This window comes from Elephantulus edwardii, unplaced genomic scaffold, assembly GCF_000299155.1.
Source record: "Elephantulus edwardii isolate Elephantulus edwardi_28Jun2011 unplaced genomic scaffold, EleEdw1.0 scaffold00208, whole genome shotgun sequence".
NCBI classification, from domain to species: Eukaryota; Metazoa; Chordata; class Mammalia; order Macroscelidea; family Macroscelididae; genus Elephantulus; species Elephantulus edwardii.
In genome coordinates, this window is record NW_006399958.1 from 2,419,420 (window position 1) to 2,432,833 (window position 13,414).

The 13,414-nt window shown below is 56.2% G+C and overlaps 2 protein-coding genes across 2 annotated transcripts in view; both read right to left on the reverse strand.

Moving 5' to 3' along the window:
* The window catches only part of TTYH1 (tweety family member 1), a 20,672-nt gene extending 7,264 nt beyond the window's left edge, over positions 1-13,408 (reverse strand). Inside the window, exons 1-6 of the mRNA XM_006897293.1 lie at positions 13,203-13,408; positions 7,946-8,124; positions 5,278-5,389; positions 3,474-3,694; positions 2,603-2,698; positions 191-263 (exon numbers count right to left, since the gene is read on the reverse strand). Coding sequence (XP_006897355.1) covers positions 191-263; positions 2,603-2,698; positions 3,474-3,694; positions 5,278-5,389; positions 7,946-8,124; positions 13,203-13,328 — 807 coding nt within the window. The 5' untranslated portion in view covers positions 13,329-13,408. The remainder of the gene's footprint in view (positions 1-190; positions 264-2,602; positions 2,699-3,473; positions 3,695-5,277; positions 5,390-7,945; positions 8,125-13,202) is intronic.
* On the reverse strand, positions 5,584-7,319 carry LOC102877457 (WAS/WASL-interacting protein family member 3-like). Its single transcript, XM_006897307.1, has 3 exons — positions 7,315-7,319; positions 6,132-6,235; positions 5,584-5,624 (listed from the first exon to the last, which is right to left on the reverse strand). Exons 1-3 carry the CDS (start codon positions 7,317-7,319, stop codon positions 5,584-5,586), a joined length of 150 nt encoding a protein of 49 aa, XP_006897369.1.
* Positions 13,409-13,414: the final 6 nt, after the last annotated feature.

Here is a 13,414-nt window from a genome sequence, read left to right on the forward strand (position 1 = left end):
CAGGTCCCTCTTCCCTCAGACCTGAGGGTCTGGGCCCCTCCTCCCTCAGACCAGAGGGTTCAGGTCCCTCTTCCCTCAGACCAGGGGTCCAGGTACCTCTTCCCTCAGACCTGAGGGTCTGGGCCCCTCCTCCCTCAAACCTGGACATTTAGGCCTTCAGACCCCCAGGAGCCTGGCAACCAGCACTCACCATGGCGGCGGCTGCCTCCAGGCCCATGGAGCCCCAGCTTAGGACAAGAGCCACCAGGCTCATCACGGTCATCCTACAGTGGAGACAGTGGGGGGCGGGAGATGGACAGGGTGGGCTCTGGGTTCTTAATCTGTCCCTTCCCTTCCCCCACCCCAAATCCTGTTACAGCACCCCCACCTCTGCAGCCTGGAGGATTGGAATTAGGGCCAGAGGAACTGGCTGTTGACGTCAGACTTAACATCTGGCCCCTGCCCAGGGAGGCCCGCGGGGTGGCGGCGAGCAAGAGGCTGCCGGAAGGGCCCAGGCTGGCAAGCGGGCAGCCTGGACAGCTGCCCAGCTTGGCCCTGTCCTGCTCCGTGACTCTGGGAGGAGGCTGCCCGGCTCTGGGCCTCAGTTTCCCCATCTTTCCATTTTGTAAGAGTCCTTGGTTTCTCAGAGCAAGATGGCACCCGAAGCTTGGCCAGCTCGGGCCAGTCCACTCTGGGAGGTGGACGATCCTGGGGCTGGTATGAGTCTCTGGGGGGGTCTGTTCCAGGAGTCTGTGCGTGGCACAGATGGTTAATACATTGAGCTGCTGACGGAAAGGTTCGTGGTTCAAGTCCACCTCAGAAGGAAGGTTTGACAGTTGTTGTTGTTGTTGTTATGTGCCGTCGAGTCGTTTCCAACTCATAGCGACCCTATGCACAACAGCCCTAAACTCTGCTCTATCCTGCGCCAACCGCACTGCCTCTGACACACTCATCCCAAATACCCCAGTCACTGAATCGATCCATCTCATAGAGGATCTTCCCCTCCTGCGCTGTCCCTCCACCCTCCCAAGCATGATGTCCCTCTCCAAGGACCCGTCCCTCCTGGCAACATGTCCAAAGTATGTCAGACGAAGCCCCAGAATCCTTGCCTCCAAGGAGTAGCTTGGTTTAATCCTCTCCAAGATAAATCTGTTTGTTTTCCTGGCAGTCCATGGTACATTCAGTACCCTTCTCCAGCACCACAGCTCAAAAGCATCCACTCTCCTTCTGTCCTCCCTAGTCATTGTCCAACTCTCTGATGCATAACAAGCGATTGCAAAGACCATGGCCTGTATCAGGCGCACCTTAGTCTCCAGAGAGACACTGTTGCTCCTGAGTACCTTTGAGAGGTCCCTAACAGCAGACTTTCCCATTGCGATACGCTTTTTGATTTCCTGACTGCTGGTGCCAAGAGTGTTGACTGTAGAGCCGAGCAAACTGAAGCTGTGAACACTCTCAATCTCTTCGTCATCCATCCTGACACTGCCAATTGGTCCAGTGGCGAGAATCTTTGTCTTCTTGACATTGAGCCTCAGTCCATACTGAAGTCTGCAGTCCTTGACCCTTCGCAGCAAGTGCATGAGGTCCTCCTCAGTTTCAGCAAGCAGGGTTGTGTCATCTGCATAACGCAGATTGTTAATAGATCTTCCACCAATCCTGATGCCACAATTCTCCTCATAGAGCCCAGCCTCTCGGATAATCTGCTCTGCATACATGTTGAAAAGGTATGGAGACAGGATGCATCCCTGGCGTACGCCCTTCCCAATTTTGAACCATGCAGTGTTACCCTGCTCTGTTCTGACTACTGCCTCTTGATCCAAGTACAGGTTTCACATTAGCACAATTTTGACAGACTACTTCCAAAACACCAGCCGTTGACAACACCGTGGAGGACAGGGCTGCCGGGCCCCCACGGGCCCTCATGCTGTCCGTCCAGGGCTGCCGGGCCCCCACGAGCCCCGACGCTGGCTGTGCTGACTCAGAACTCCTGTCTGGGCAACAGAGACACCGCTCCGGCTTCATCGTGTCAATCCATCCCCTTAAACTCTCATCCTTCATCATTCAGGGACCAGTCTCCCCAGCAATGCGTCCAAAGCGCATGAGAGGGAAGTAGGCCATTCTCACTTCAAGGAAGCACTCTGGCTCAAGTGTGTTTGTGCGTCCGGCGATCCATGGTATGGACGAATGTTCTCATCGACATCACAGTTCTGGGGTCACTCTGAGTCAGCATCACGTCAGGTGAAGAACAGGAGGGCCCGGGGCCTCCACATGGAAGACCTGGGTTCGAATCCCAGCACGGTCCTTCTCGTTCTCCCAGATTCCGGTATCATCAGAAGTACAGAGAGTTTCAGTCCTTTCTTCCGAGGGTGAACTCCCCCTTGAGACCTAGCAGTAAAGTGTGTTAACCATCCATTTGTGTCATGGAGGGACTGCAGTCTGCAGGGCCGAGGACGAACTCCGTGTGGTCCAGGAGGAACTGAGAGGGTGCATGAGACCTGCCTGCATGCGGATCTTGGCATGCCAGGGAACAGGAGACTAGGGGCCCCGTCAGGGAGCAGCTCACCCCCGTGATATGCTGAGTGGGACCCTGGACGGCCAGGAGGTGGGGGCTGCCCGCACTTACACAATCACCAGCCACTTGCTCTGCTTGGCCAGGCCCAGGAGGGTGAAGAGGCAGACCAGGAGCTCGAGGAGGAGAAAGAGGACATAAGCCAGCCACCTGGGGAGGGGACAGGGACAGGGACACGTCTGAGGTACCAGCTCGAACACGGGCATAACTCAGACCAGCAAGCCTGGGGATGCACCTCCTGGTTCATGGCCCGGATCTGTCCATCCCAGACCCAGGGCCCTCCCCAGCTCAGAACCTGAGTCCACCCCCATGAGACTCGAGTCCACGCCCATCAGAACCTGAGTCCACTCCTGGTGAGAACCTGAGTCCATGTCCATCAGAACCTAAGTCCACCCCCACCAGACTCGAGTCCACTCCTAGTCAGAACCTGAGTCCATGTCTATCAGTACCTGAGTGCATGTGCATCAGAACCTGAGTCCATGCTCAGTCAGAACCCAAGACCACACCCATCAAAACTCAAGACCATGCTCATCAGAACCCAACTCCAAGCCCATCAGAACCTGAGTCCATGGCCATCAGAACCCAAGACCACACCCATCAGACCCAGAGTTCATGCCCATCATCAGAACTCGAGACCACACCAAATCAGAAACTGAGTCCAGGCCTATCAGAACCTGAGTCCACGTCCATCAGAACCAGAGTTCATGTTCATCAGAACCCGAGCCCATGCCTCTCAGAACCCGAGTCCAAGACCATCAGAACCCGAGTCTACATTCATTAGAAACTGACATTACGACCTGTCAGAACTCACATCCACATCCAGTCAGAATCCGAGTTCATGCCCAATGAGAACCCAGCTGGTTCAAACCTCCGACCTTGCAAATAGCAGATGAGAACTGAACTGGTGGGCCACCACTCCACTCACCTGTACTCCTCCACAAAGGACACGTCTTCAGCCACTTGCAGGGGGCTGAGGGGCACGCCCTGCCAGAAGGCCAGCCCCAGGAACTGGTGGGCCACTGCCTCCACCTGCCGCCTGGCCCCCCGGGCTGCGGCCACCAGCTCCGTGCGTGGCGTGAGCACTTCCTCGAGGGTGGTCAGCTCGGTCCTCACCGCCTCACCCAGCCTCTCCACTGTCTCAAACACCTGCATGGTTTGAGGGTGATTCTGAGTGTGGGAAGGCCTTACCATGGGGAGCCTGGGGGTTACAGGTGGGGTTTGCAGAGTGACCTATTAATGAATTGTAATGAGGGTATCTGAGGATTGGGGAAGGGAGAGGATGGTCTGAGGTCAAGTTCATGGAGTTCTGTAGCCTTTATCAGGTCTGAGGCCAAGTTCATGGAGTTCAGTAGCTTTTATTGGATCTGAGGTCAAGTTCATGGGACACTAGAGCCTTTATCAAGGCTGAGGTCAAGTTCATGGAGTTCTGTAGCCTTTATTGGGTCTGAGGTCAAGTTCATGGAGTTCTGTAGCCTTTATTGGGTCTGAGGCCAATGTCATGGAGTTCTGTAGCTCTTTATCAGGTCTGAGGTCAAGTTCATGGAGCTCAGTAGCTTTTATTACATCTGAAGTCGTTTATGGAACTCTAGAGCCTTTATCAAGGCTGAGGCCAAGTTCATGGAGTTCTGTAGCCTATATTGGGTTTGAGGTCAAGTTCATGGAGTTCTGTAGCCTGTATTGGGTCTGAGGTCAAGTGTACGGAGCTCTGTAGCCTTAGAATGTGTAGGCCACCACAGATTGTCAGTAACTAGAGTTCTGGGTTCCAGCTTTCAAACGGAGATTAAGTCTGGAGTCCTAAATCTGAAGACCACATCCTAAATCAAGGATCACAAGTTTGAGTTCTGCTGACTAAGGCCTGAGACTGGCTATGAAATCTCAAGTTTGCAGCTGGGCCAGGTCTCATCCCTGGAGTCTGGGGATTGGATCAGCTTTGGCTTCTAAGACCCAAATCTCATCTTTGAGGTCCCCGAGTCTGTGTTTAGGGTCAGGATTAGGTTCATGGCCCTAGACCTCACCTTGTGTCAGCGCCTGGCATCTCCAGGGTCTGATCTGGGTCTAGCTTGAGGTATGAGCCTTGGGTTGATACCCAGAACTGGACTTGGGTGTGTGGCGGTGGGGGTCTGGGTTTGAGTCCCAAGTGCTAGATCTGGGTGGAAGTTCTGTGGGTTCCTTGTCAAAAGTCCTGCATTTGTAGAAGAGTCCTTGGCTGGGGGGGCGGGTACAGTCCCAAATCCAAGTCCTAACTTGATATTTTGGGTCCTAACTGTACCTGGGGTCTGTTTTGGTCTGAAGCTTGTTTTTCTGGAGGAGTTCCTGGGTTCCTGAGGCTGTGTAGGGTCCTGGGTCTTTATATGGGGGACAGGAGTGGACCTGAGGTCCTTGTCTGGGTTAAGGCATAGGTCTCAGCTTAAAGTCCAGAACTGGAACTGGGTATGGGCTTGGAATCTGGGTTTGAACCCCAATTTCCTGATCTGAGTCGAGGTTCCGAGGGTCCTTTGTCAGAGGTACTGGATTTGTGGTTAGGATCTTAGTTAGGGGTACCGTCTCAAATGCAAATCTGAACTTGACACCTGGGTCTGGGGTCCTAAGGGTTGTATCTGGAGTCTCTGCTCTGAACCCTGCTGCTCTGACTGGCTGGGAGGCCCGGGACTGGGCAGAGTCCAGGATCTGGGGGTGGGAGCACGGGTCAGGACGTGGGGTCGGGGTCTGGCCAGCCCCTGGCCCCTCACCAGGTGGTCCACGGCACTGAGCGTGTGATTGGCATGAAGCAGAGCCGAGCTGAGCTGAGCCACGCCATCGCTGGTCTCGCTGTTGCCATAGAAACCGATGCCGATGCCTGCGCTGATGGGAGGAGGGAGGAGAAATCGCAACCGGGTCCGGGACCGGGAGAACCACGACCCCCTCTGTGTGCGCGCCTATCCCGCCCCCCACTCCCACCCCATTGGTCCAGCCTGCCGTGGGAAAGGAGCGGCCTGGCCCTGTCTCCCATCGGTTGTCAAGGTAACGGGATGGCTTCACTCCCCCAGCGAGGGACGTCATTGTGATGGTAATGGTGGGTGGAGTGGTGGCGGAGGGGAGGGGGCCCTCAAATTTAACTCGCATCTCCCCAGAGGGGAACTCGATCACGCCTGTGTCAGGCTGAAGCCCTCTTCTCTCGATGAGGTCAGCCCCACACGCCTCTCCCTGCTGCCCACCCAGGAGTCCCAGCATCCTTAACACCTGTCCTCAGGTATCCAGAGTCTCCGCCCCCCGACACGACACCTGAGGGCGTCGTGGGATGGACACCCATAGGCAGGCATCATATCCTGGGCACCCAGAGCCTATCGCCCCCACCCTCACCCCCGCTCCCGTTCCTTCTGTGGGACAGAGCGTCCGTCCAGCTGGGAGCGAAGCCGGGGAATGTGGGAGGGAGCCTGGGCCAGGAGCCGGCCCGTCCCACCCCAGCCAACACACAGGCCTCTTTGTGGGGTCTGAATACCCGCTGCACCCCCCTCCTCCCTTGCGCGTCCCGGGCGGAGGGGGCGAGAGCCCGCCTGGGTGGAGGGAGATGGTCGCCCTCAGCGTTCCCAGCGCCTGCCTATGCGGGGTGGGGGTGGGGGTGGGGGGGCGCCCACCCCCGACCCTGATCTGACGCCAGGCCCCAGCGCCCCCGCCTCATTGTTCAGAGCCCCACAAAGCTCCTCTTGTCTACAGGCAGCGGGGGCTGGGGCCTTGTCTCTCCCCCCACTGGGCCTTTGTCCACCACCCCCATCCACCCCTCACTCATGAGGGCCTGAAGAGAAAGCATCTTGGATCTAGGGCACCCAGCCCCCCACGCCACCCCCAAACACACACACACAGTGTGTCTTAGAAGAGCACACAGCCTGGCCTCGGGTGGGTGGGGTGGATGAGGCTTCCAGGGTGTCCCCAGGGCTGAAGCAGTAACCAGCCGGGCCCCACTTCCTCCCCTAGCCCAGATGCGGGGTCCAGAGGTCCAGGGCCCTAATGTGTGGCCTGGGGCAGTGGCCTGTGACAGGGCTGCTGTGAAATTGGGTGGCATGGGTGCTTGTTAGATAATGTGACTTCCGATTTCCACTTTCTCTCTCCTGGGGCACATCAGGGAAGTTCCTTGGGTTCAGATGGGCCTGGGGGGGGGTTAGGCTAACGGGGTCCATCGTCCTTCTCTCTTTTCAGTCGCCTGGAGGCCCTAAAACATTCCCTCTCTCCGAGTCATACTCTTTCCAAAATGAGTGTGACAACCTTGAATCCGTCAAGGGCACTTTAGGAAGGAATAAGATGAGCTTAGGACCCAGCACACAGTAGGAGGTCTTGGATGGTGAATCCTCTATTACTAACTGGCTCTTTGACTAGAAAGGGGCCTAGCTGCCCCTAGTAAGGAGCTGCGCTGCCAACCAAAAGGCAAGCTGTTCGAATCCACTCGCTGCCCAAACGAGAGGGAGATGGAGAATTTCCTTCCATGTGATTTACAGCCTCTGAAAACCCACCGAAAGGCCAGCTATGGAGGGCCTGACTTGTGGGCACCTAACAACAACAACAGCAACAAGCCCAGCACCCCCCTGGAGAGTCGGCTTTGAGTAGGTTCTGATTTGAACGGCAGGAAGTTTGCCTGTTTGTCTGTTTTGAGACCCACCCTGTAGATTTCAAGGCTGTAAATCCCCACAGGAGCAGACAGCAGCCACACCTTTCTCCCGCAGAGCTCTGGGGAGAGTGGAACCCTCGGTCTTTCCGTCAGCAGCTCAATCATAGTGCCACCAAAGCGCTTTCACTCCATGGACGCAGAGGACGTAGTAGGTGCTCATGAACTTTTTGTTGGATGGATGGATGAATGAGTGACATCCCTAGATAACGACTGGCGCGCGTATCTGTATGTGGCTGATTCAACGCACAGGCTGACCCTCCTGTGGGTTTTCAGAGGCCGTAAATCACCCAGGAGGAGATGGGCCATGTTTCTCCCTCAGAGCAGCTGGTGGATTCAAACTAGCTGCCTTTGGGTTGCTTTAACACCTCCTTTCCTTCTGGGCCACTAGAGCTCCCTGTTAGGCTTTTACAGAGACGCAACATAATGTGCCCATTTTATGGATGCACAAACTGATTCTCAGAGATGATACATTATTTCCCCCTAGGTTGGATTCAGCGACACAGTCACCAAAGGTAGACGGGAGCGCTCACTTTGGTTCTTAGCCCTCTCCTGCATGCTGGCTGTCACAGGGAGGGGGGGTGTCCCTTCAGCCCTCTGCACCTCAGTTTCTCCATCTAGCAGATGGGAACAGAGCTCCCAGCTCTGGTGCTGAAGCAGGGATCGTCTGTCTGAGGGTGAACCCCAGGGAGGTAGGCAGAGAGGTTGGAGAACTCGTGTCCTCGTGTCCCCAACCCCCACCCGGCCTGGGGCCCCATTACCAGCCAATGAGAAGGGCCGTCACACAGCTCCAGGTAACGCAGCCTCCCCCGGGCTGGGGGCTCTTGGTCCTCGGTGGCTCTGGGGGCCGGCAGCAGCAGAAGCGAATGAGGTAGACAGCGATGAAGATGAGACTCAAGCCCAGGCCGAGGCCCGCCAAGGCCACCACCAGCAGCAGGGCCTGGGGGAGGGGGTGCAGTCAGGGCTTGGGACATCTCAGCCCTCCTGGGTTCCAGCTCTGAGCTCCCCCATCCACCCCCACAACTGAGGTCCTGGTCTGGGAGGTTCAGGTTATGATGAGCTGAATCTCTGGGCAGCTCAGGGACTGTACCCCAGTCCCAATCTCCTGACATTCGGGCTGGTGGGGAAAAAGATGAGGCGTCTAGCCCTACCCAAGCTGACAGTGGGGTTTTGGGGTGGGGGTGGCTGGGTTCCAGCCAGAGGGTCCAGTCTGGGGTTCTGGTTCTACTCTCTGTCCAGGGTCTGTGTGATCTGTGTGCCTTCTCTGAGCCTCAGTTCCCCCCCCCGCCCCCCAGTGCCATCAAGCAGGTGGAAGGGGCTCTGGGGACCTGTTGAAGTTCCTCAGAGCTGTGTGAGATCAGGGGGTGGGTTGGGTGGGTCTGCTCCAGGCATGTTCCCTCCCCCTCTTCCCCACTCACTGTTCCCTCTAACCCTCTTGCTGAGCACAGCCCACCCACCACAGCTGTGACTCTGCCACTCAGGACTCCCGGGGAGGGTGGCTTCTGCCTCAGTGACTGTGTGTGTAGTACTCAGGGATGGAGAGGGGAAGGGGGAGGAGGGGAAAAGCAGAAAGCTAGAGTGAGTGAGAGGAAGAAGAGGAGAGAAGGAAGGAGACGGGAGGGCCTGGAAGGGGATGAGGGGGTGGAAAGAGAGCAAGAGTCATTCTGTAGCGGGTGTGTAAGTCCTCCAATGAGTGAAGACAGAGGAGGAGGAGGGGAGGGGAGGAAGGCAGAGAGGGAGGGAGGCCCAAGACAGAGACACAGAGACAGAGCAAAAGAACACGTGCAGAGTTGAGGCAGAGGCTAGATGATGGAGACGAGGTAGGAGACAGGAGAGTCAGAAAATACACCACCCCAGCAGGTGGAGAGAGGGAAGCCAACACGCAGGAAGAGGAAAAAATGAGCCAGAAATGAGAAGGGGGGAAAGAAATAGGGGCAGAGAGGAAGGGGGAACCATGGAGACCCGGGGAGGAAGCTCTCTGAGCCTGGCTGTGCCCTGCAGAACCACGGTGAGCTGTGTACACTGTAGATGCTGTAGGTTCAGGAGATGTGACACTAGAGACGCAGAGTTGGGCGGGATCTTGCCTTCAGCCCCACAGCCAGGTGGGTCCACGTTAGAGTCAGATCCAGACCCAGACCCAGGCGTCTGGGACTCGAAGACATGGGTCCCCCCAAAACTACACAAACCAACCATGTCCTTATAATGGGATGTGTGAGGGAGCGAGGGAGGGTGAGAATTGGAGTGTGAGAGTATGTGAGCGTGAACGAGTGTGTAAAAGTGAACGGGTGTGTGAACGTGGGAACACGAGTGTGTGAGCGTGAACACGAGTGTGTGAGTGTGAGCAGGTGTGAACACAAGTGTGTGTGGATGAGAATGAGTGTGAAAGACCATGTGCATGTGAACGTGTGAACACGAGTGCGTGAGTGTAAGCGAGTGTGAATACAAGCGAGTGTGAGCTAGTTTGAACACGAGTGAGTGTGCAGATGAGAATGAGTGTTAATTAGCATGTGAACGTGTGAACACGAGTGTGTGAGTGTGAGCAGGTGTGAACACGAGTGCGTGTGTGAATGAGAATGAGTGTGAATGAGCACGTGAACGTGTGAACACGAGTGTGTGTGTGAGTGAGTGTGAACACAAGTGTGTGAGTGTGAGCAGGTGTGAACACGAGGGCGTGTGTGAATGAGAATGAGTGTGAATGAGCATGTGAACGTGTGAACACGAGTGAGTGTGAATACAAGTGAGTGTGTGAGTGTGAACACGAGTGCGTGCGTGGACGAGAATGAGTGTGAATTAGCATGTGAACATGTGAACACGAGTGCGTGAGTGTGAGCGAGTGTGCAAATGTGAGTGATTGCGTGAACAAGTGCTACATTGGCGTGAATAAGTGTGTGCATGAGTGTGAACTGGTGTGTGAGTGTGAACGAGTGTGTGATTTTTGAATGATCGCGTGGGGTGAGTGCTTGTGAATGTGTGTGATTAAGCAGGAGTGAGCGTGAGTGGGAGTTCGAATGAAATTGTGACGTGTGCTTTCAGAGTGTGTGTGTGTGTGTGGGGGTGACTGTCACTATGCGTGTGTGTGAGCGTGTCTGTGAGCGACGGGTCTCTGCGGGTGTGAGTGTGTCCGCAGGTTTGTGTTGGCAGGGCAAGGTGTGGCTACGCGAGTGTGCGAGAAGTGGTGTGTGTGTGTGTGTGTGTGAGCGAACCTGGGACATTGCTGTGTGTGTTGGAGAGTATACCCGTGAGTGAGTGTGCCTGTCTCAGTACGAGCGTGTGTGCGTGTGGATGAGGGAACAAACATGTGTGAGTGTTTTTCAATAGGGGCGAGTAAGCCATCGTGCAGGTATGTGAGTGTTTCTGAGTGTTTGCGTGCATGTGTGGATGGGTGTGTGACTGTGTGTTTATGGTGCAGGCCAGTGTGTGTGTGTGTGTATGTGTGTATGTGCATAAAAGTGCTGATGTACGTGGGTGTGTATGTGGGTGTTTACATGTGACTGTGTGTGAGGGTGAACAAATTTTTTTATTGTAATTTTTTCTTTATTGTGTTTGTGTACCGTCAAATCAGATCTGACTGGTACAGGAGGAGATTGCTCCTTCTTCAGCAAAGCATCTGGTGGATTTGAACCGTGTACCTCTGGGATTGTAGTGGAGGGTGAGCAAATTTATGAGTGTGTTTCAGAAAGAGCACACTGAGTCCACATGTGAGTGTTTATGTGTAAATTAAAAGATGTATCGCGATAGGAAAGTCTGCTGTTAGGGACCTAGCCAAAGTACTGAAGAGCAGTGGTGTCACTCTGGAGACTAAGGTGCGCCTGATACGGGCCATGGTCTTCACAATCACTTGTTATGCATCAGAGAGTTGGACAATGACTAGGGAGGATAGAAGGAGAATTGATGCCTTTGAGCTGTGGTTCTGGAGAAGAGTATTGAGGGTACCATGGACTGCTAGGAAAACAAACAGGTTCATTCTGTAGAAGGTTAAACCAGGCTGCTCCTTGGAGGCAAGGATTCTGAAGCTTCGTCTGACATACTTTGGACATGTTGTAAGGTGGGACCAGTCCTTGGAGAGGGACGTCATGCTTGGGAGGGTGGAGGGACAGCGCAGGAGAGGAAGACCCTCTATGAGGTGGATTGATTCAGTGACTGGGGTAATGGGGGTAGGTGTGTCGGAGACAGTGAAATTGGCACAGGATAGAGCAGGGTTTACGGTTGTGGTATACAAAGTCGCCGGTGACTCGATGGCACATAACAACAACAATATGAGTCGTGTATGTGTGTGTGTATAATGATTGCACACTGAATGTGCATGTCAGTACGTGATTCAAGCCCACAACTGAGCGAGCACAGGCGTGTGTTCAGGTACAGATATGCACGAGTGTCTATGTGTCAAGCGAGTGAACATGTGAGTGTGTGTGCAAATCCGTGGGTGGCTTAGGTGTGAGTGCGCCCGGGCGTGAGCAAATGTGGGTGTTTCTGTGCGCTTGCATGTGACGGAATGTTGTTTGTGTGTGTTTTAAGAGTGTGTGCTTGTGTAAGTGACGGTATGGGAGTGACAGTGAATAGTGTGTGTGTCAGAGTGTGTTAAAAAGTGTGTGTGTCCCCTCAGCTGTGCTCAAGGTGGTCATCTCGGGTGTGGAGGGACGCCCTGGCCCCATGTGTCCACCTGCTGGGATGCCCACCTGCCAGGACCAGGGCTGGGGTGAATTGGGGTGACTCTGGCTGCGAGCCCAGGGGACCAGGGAGGTCTGGTGGGATGAGCCGCGGTGCGTCTGGAGCGCTGGGGAGGTTGGGGTTGTGTAACCGGGAGGGCACCCTGAGTGCAGAGCGCGCGGCTGTTGGCAGGCCAGGCGGCTGTGGGCGAGGGCAGGGGCCCCGGTGAAGGCACGTCGCCAGACTCCCCCACCCGCACCCCGCCGGTTTGGAGGAGGAGGTGGGATGGGTGGGGAGGGGGCGGCAGATAGGAGGTGGCTGAGCGCTCACAGCAGTGTCAGCCGTGACCCAAATAGCTCAGCACGGCACCCTCCCCTTCCTTGCTTTTCTGGGACCCTCCTCTCCTTCCACGCTCTCAACTCCATCCCCCCTTCCAGAAGGGCACCTGAAGAGAGACCCCATACTCCAGGAGGGAGGGGGCACCTAACACTTATTTCCAGGGCTCCGAATTCTCCCACCCCAATTCCCAGCTCTCCAAAGCCCGTTCTCCTCATTAATCTCAAAGTCAAAGACTTGAATTAAACCGGGTCAGGGGCCTGTCCCTGCGCTTCGACCGCTGCTGACCCACGCGGGGGGCCCCCTCCCCGGGGATCCCGCGCTTCTGCCATGTTTCCACACCAGCCCCTCCCTCCGGGGCTCATTTCTGAAATGCTGGGACCCCCCCAAAACTCAACCTCATCTTTGCATCCTCCTTCACTCCGGTGCCCTAGCGCTGGCCCCTCTGTCCTGGCGCGGGTGTGTGTGTGTGTGTGTGTGTGTGTGCTCTCTCTTCCAGCCACCACCCCCCACCCACCTCGCACCTTCCCAGCCCCCCTCCCCTCCCACCTCCCATACCCGGTTCTCAACCCCTCCCCAGAACTAGGACACCCCCTGTCCTTTTTCCTCTCCACAATTACCAAGTCCTTACTTATAACTGGGACGGATTCACCTGTCCTGATCTTATGGGGGGAGGGGTCATCTTTCTGGACACAGGAGGGTGGACCTGCCTCTCCCTAAACCCCCCCCCAAGACTCTAGAGGCCAAAGTCCCAGGCAGCTCCTTCTTCCAGAGACCCAGGAGTCCAGGGCTCCCAGATTCCTTTCCATTCAAGGACTCAGCTCCCGTACCCCTGCTCCAAACCCCCCTTAGAAGGGAACTGGGGAGCCCTTCCTAGGTAAATCTCCAGGTACACACCCAGGCTCCTCCTCCTCCAGATACCCCAAAGTCTGAGCCCAGGAGCACAGGTATCTGGCACCCAGCCTCCTCCCCCTGGGACCCGGTGGCTCTGGCCCCGCAGCGCCATCCTCCCAGGACCCCCGCGCCCGACCCCACCTGCTGGTATTCCTGCTCCTGGGGAGCGAAGCTGCTGGGCACCGGGCGGAGCTGGAAGTCGGTGTGGGGCAGCTGGTGGAGCAGATACACCCAAGCCGAGGGCCGGTAGCCCGGGGGCTCCCCCATGGCCCCCCGGGGAGGGGGCAAGCGGGACTGGCCGGGCTGCGGGCGCCTCCGGAGTCGAGCGGGCGCGGGGCGCGGGCGGAGCGGGG